A 4,963-nucleotide genomic window follows, 5' to 3' on the forward strand; every position below is an offset into this window, starting at 1 on the left:
GAAGTGTCGCACCTATCCCAAATCCTCATTCACTAGCAGACTAAATGAAATTATTGCTTGAAAAAATAAAGAATAATGGCATAAAAATCCAAAATTTTATTTCTTGGCACAATAAATTAGGATTTAAAAATATTTGGCTATTCTTTCTAAATTTGAATTGAAAGTGGGGGAGCATCTGTCGGTAGCAGGCCATATTGTATTTTTATATTACTTGATGCTGGACTCTACGCTACACCTTGGATAACCAAGGCGAGGTATTAATCGTTGGTTAATTAAGATAAAATTCTTAAATGGTGTAGAAAAACCTAAAACGCTCTCATCGACGCCGTCGCTCGCTGCCGAATTTATTTTTCCCACTTCGTCCTTCGCACAAAAAGTTGGCCTTCTCGCTTCACCACCATTTTGGCCTCAGAAAAGGAGATATTGCCTTCGTGCTTTCTCCTAGCTCTATTCACCTTTCGGTCCTTTATTTCTATATCTTCTCTCTCGGTGTCGTTACCTCATAAAAAATCAATTATCTTTAAACTTGAGATTCTCCACCAAAGTCAGCTGTCGAAACCTGTACTTGTGTTCGTCACGTCGAATGCTGCTCATACAATTTCTAATCTCAAAACAATCGTACTCGACTCTCCCGAGTTTGAATCGCTGATGATGAGTCTAGCTCACTGTGGAGAAATGGAAGGAGTGAAGGTTTACTAATTGGACCCTGGGACAATTCTTTATCCTCACGGACTACTAGTCGAGTTAATGGAGTGGTTTTGGCTCATCGAAATTTCAGATGCATGGTGGCCCAAAGTCATGCGGTTTACACGAGCTGGATGGCAGGTCACCGACTTCGTCCTTCGCACAAAAAATTGGCCTTCTCGCTTCACCACCATTTTGGCCTCAGAAAAGGAGATATTGCCTTCGTGCTTTCTCCTAACTCAATTCACCTTTCGATCCTTTATTTTTATATCTTCTCTCTCGGTGTCGTTACCTCTTTTAAACCTGTAATTGTGTTCGTCACATTGAATGCTGCTCTTACAATTCCTAATCTCAAAACAATCTTACTCGACTCTTCCGAGTTTACTGTGGCTAGCTATTTCTGTTACTTGAATGCATATCCATGTGGGAATAATTTCTTTAGAAGTTCCACACTGTTGATTTTTTAGAATCCCAACCATGTGGTTTACATCTGTTATGCTCAAGCTGCTTGTAGTTAGGCGTTGATACCGGCTATTAACAAATTACTATTGGTGCACATGGTGCTCTTTGTTGCAATTTTCCTTTTTTTTGAGTTGGAATAGTAAGAATCACTCATTTAATAGCATTATGTCCACCTTGACTTCATTGAAGTGTCAAATGCATCATGCAATTGACTATTCTTATAGAAAAGTTAAGCCCTGTCGGTGCTCACTCACACATCATAGTTTACTAGTGAGCAATTATAATGCCATAATGCAACTGAGCAATTGAGGATCCTAACTAATGAAACTAAGTGTGGTTGTTCTCCTATAAAATGCTCTGGTTTACTAGAGATGTTAAAGCTACTGGCAATAAATATTGCCTAGAGGAGAATCTGGAAAATTAGCTCTTCTCTTCATAATCAGTGTCTCACTAAAAGGACATTACTGTACGGTGCATGGAAATGCATGCTACATCTAGAATTCCTAACCTGTTGGACCTTGATGGCCTAAAACTTAGTTTCTTTAGGCTGGGTGTTGTCCCTTAACTTAGTTTTTGCACTCTTGAGCAATACCTGCCTGGCAGTTATTCCTTTGTTGCTGATGCTAGCTGTTTGTGTTCCGCCTACTGAAGTTGGTCCTTCAGGGTTTTATAGGTTTGGTGCTTTGAATTGCTCAAGTAGTCTAATTGATGAAGTTAAATATGCATAGACTAATTTAATTACTTTGTAACTGATGTTTCTCTCCCTACAATTTCAGATCCCGGTGCAAGTGCTGATCTTGCTGTGGTTTTAATGCAAGAAGGACTTGCACACATCTTACTTGTCGGTAAAAGGTAAGGTAATTCTTTGATTTTTTTTGGTTCAGTTGTTTAAAAATAAATAATCACATAAACATGAAGCAACAAAGCCTATAAGGAATGACTTCCACTCTACTTCATATCTTATTTTCTCGAATATTTTTTTTATTGTCATGTTGTAAACTGTTATCCTGGTGCCTTATGGTGCTGTGACTAATACACTACAGCGTGACAGCTACTCGATCAAGGATAGAGACTTCAATTCCTCGAAAGCATGGCCCTGCCATTGCTGGTTATGAGTCGGTATGCTTCTTTTCTTCCAACACAGTGAATCCAAGTCATTTATATTTGAGTTGCTATTGGCTTGTCAATGTACTGGAGTTGTTATTACTGATGTGGCTTCTATGGTTCTGCCTCCTTTTGCATGGATTCTAAGGATTCATGAATTTATCAGAAGTGCTTTAAAACTCTATGTTTTACATTTCTTGTTCTCCTTGCTGCAGGCATTGAATAAGTTCTTTGAGCATGTTTTACAGGTGAGCATTTGATTTGTATTTTATGTTAGTATGCCTCTACCCTGCTTCTGAATTCACAATATGTTTCAGGCAAATTAAATACCTGAAGCACTTCTTCACCAGTTCTGATAGATTTTATCCATGTGTAGGCTTTCCTAAAGCATATTGATTTCAGTGTCATTCGTTGTGCGGTGATTGCAAGCCCTGGTTTCACTAAGGTTTGCAATAAATATGCCATTCTCCTCCCCCCCTGTTTTCATTCAACTTCCTACTTGCTAATATGGCTTTGATCTCTTGTGAAATGATTTTTTTTCTGCAGCAATATATACAATAGTCGAGTGTTTTATTCTTCAGGATCAGTTTCATCGTCACTTATTGTTAGAGGCAGAGAGGAGACAGCTGAGACCCATTATTGAGAACAAGTCACGCATAGTGCAAGCTCAGGATATAAGTATGTTTGTTATCTTTGCTTCCAGTGTTAATAGTGGTTAAAACAATGAATGAAACTTTGCAGGGTAGAGGTATCAAGCATAATGGCATACTGGAATATGATGTTTTGGGATAAATTTCTTGAGCATATATACTTTATGTTTATATGGTACTGGATTTTCTTGTTAACTTGGTTATGCGCCCTGAAGTTCTTTTCTTTTTCCTGTTCTCCCTTTTTTCTTTTAAAAAAATTATCTTCATCCATTTTCATCTTTTCGTCATTTGGAGTGGAGACGGTTTAGCTGTTTGTAACTGGAAGGAGGATTATCCTACTACTATATTAGGTCACAGCAGCTAGAACACAACAGAACTTGTTTTGTCCTTCCTAAATTTAGTGAACATTAACCTTTGTTACACAGGCATAGCTTGAGGGAGGTTCTTGATGCCCCAAATGTTATGAACATGATTAAAAGACTGCAACACTCCCAATACGTTTCTTTACGAAAGCAGGACAAAAACGTGGTCCTTTTCTATATTTGTTTTTTCTTTTCCCTTTATTTCTAATATCGTATTCATTCACATCGGTCTGCCTTCTTGGTTCTTGGCCGGCTTTTTGCAAGTGTATCGAGGACATTTCATCTGGGATTTCGATGGCAAAGTTTGATTTACCTTTAAGTTTCTCACTTTAATGGTGAAATTCAATTACTTTGTGAAATCTTGCCCATAAATTCTTCTGGGTTTGCTTCAAATTGCATTCTCCATCATTCATAACCTGTATTCCACCTCATTTTAGATATTGTTTGTGTTTTTGTAATTTTTGGCCTGAAGATCGATCTGGGTGTGCTTCAGAATCAGTAATATCATCATCCAGAATCTCAATTGCTTCTGCAAGTATGGTTTCTTTGACTGGTTCAATGTTATTTCCTGCTACTGCACCGCATGGCTCTACTGGGTCTGCTAGATTCTCTATTTGGAGTACGGACACAACCTCTTCGTTCTGCTATAATCAGAGAAAGGTTCTCTGCGCTTGTATGGCACCTCTGCGAAACATAGGCAGCGATGAATATCGAGCAACCAAATTCAATGTAATTCCCTTACGCTAAGTGTATTTGTCTAGTTTCTGTAGTTTAGATTGTTTTTAGTTTTTGCGGTGTCTTGTTTGATCGTTTGTTGTTCAGCGCTTTTCTTCTTTTATCTCCTTTTGCTCTATCGTTAACTTAATTTGCGTCTGTTTCTTACTATGTTTTTCTTTTCTTTTAGGTGTGACCAGGATTCTTATAAATCAAAGCAATTAGGGACGGTATTGGAACCAGAGGATGATTCTGATGTTCTAATTGAAGGTAAAAATGTCTACAAGTCATTTGGGGATAAGGATATACTGAGAGGTGTCAGCTTCAAGGTGACTTTTGTTAGAAATTGATGCGTGTTCTCTTTCTATCTAATGGTTCTTTCTATTATTAGCATATATTCTTACAACTGTTATGCACAGCATATTAACTCTTGATCAACATTCTTGTGGTAAACGTCGTTCTCTGTTCTGTTCACAATTCAACTTCTGAGTGATATTGAGCTATTGTTTTACTGCTTCTACTTGTGGTTTGCCTATTGCACCAAACAATGTAAAAGAAATTACGGTAACAACTGGTTTTTGTTGAGCTAAGGCCTTTCATGTGAGATTATAAAATTTGATTCAAAGTTGCATAATAAACTAACGACTCTTTTGAAGAATGAGCAAGGAATTAGGAACCAAGTATGGCTGTTAGATTACCTATGGAATTGTTGTTTAATGATTACAAGCTTCCCTGAATTGTCCGGTGGAGGGGAAGGTTTCAACGTTTTTCTGTACTGGCCATGTTATTGTTTTGGTCTTGTACACAATCTTGAGTTGCATCCAGCTCTTTTTAGATGTTTGACTTGGTTTATGGGGTTTATAATGGGAAAAGGGAAAAGAAAATCTTATTTCCTTTGTTTCAATATTATTAGTCAATAGTTCAACTAATGTGGTTAATTTGCATTCTTTTGCAAAAATTTGGGTTTACAGTAGAATATCTTAGTGA

The 4,963-nt window shown here is 37.4% G+C and overlaps 1 protein-coding gene across 12 annotated transcripts in view; it reads left to right on the forward strand.

Moving 5' to 3' along the window:
• Positions 1-705: 705 nt before the first annotated feature.
• LOC122721271 (protein PELOTA 1-like) overlaps positions 706-4,963 on the forward strand; it is an 83,678-nt gene continuing 79,420 nt past the window's right edge. For 2 of the 12 annotated variants that reach the window (XR_006351892.1, XR_006351891.1), the window contains exons 1-7: positions 1,850-1,998; positions 2,190-2,265; positions 2,466-2,498; positions 2,627-2,695; positions 2,832-2,928; positions 3,735-3,991; positions 4,167-4,246. Coding sequence is in view for 7 of the 12 variants with exons in the window: in XM_043959521.1 (XP_043815456.1) it covers positions 1,958-1,998; positions 2,190-2,265; positions 2,466-2,498; positions 2,627-2,695; positions 2,832-2,928; positions 3,735-3,991; positions 4,177-4,305 (702 nt within the window). In the remaining 5 variants the exon portion in view is untranslated. Of the gene's footprint in view, positions 1,820-1,839; positions 2,004-2,189; positions 2,266-2,465; positions 2,499-2,626; positions 2,696-2,796; positions 2,929-3,734; positions 3,992-4,166; positions 4,311-4,963 lie in introns of those variants that run through there. The other 10 variants (XM_043959521.1, XR_006351894.1, XR_006351893.1 and 7 more) reach the window with 10 other exon arrangements.

This window comes from Manihot esculenta, chromosome 9 (assembly GCF_001659605.2).
Source record: "Manihot esculenta cultivar AM560-2 chromosome 9, M.esculenta_v8, whole genome shotgun sequence".
NCBI lineage: Eukaryota > Viridiplantae > Streptophyta > Magnoliopsida > Malpighiales > Euphorbiaceae > Manihot > Manihot esculenta.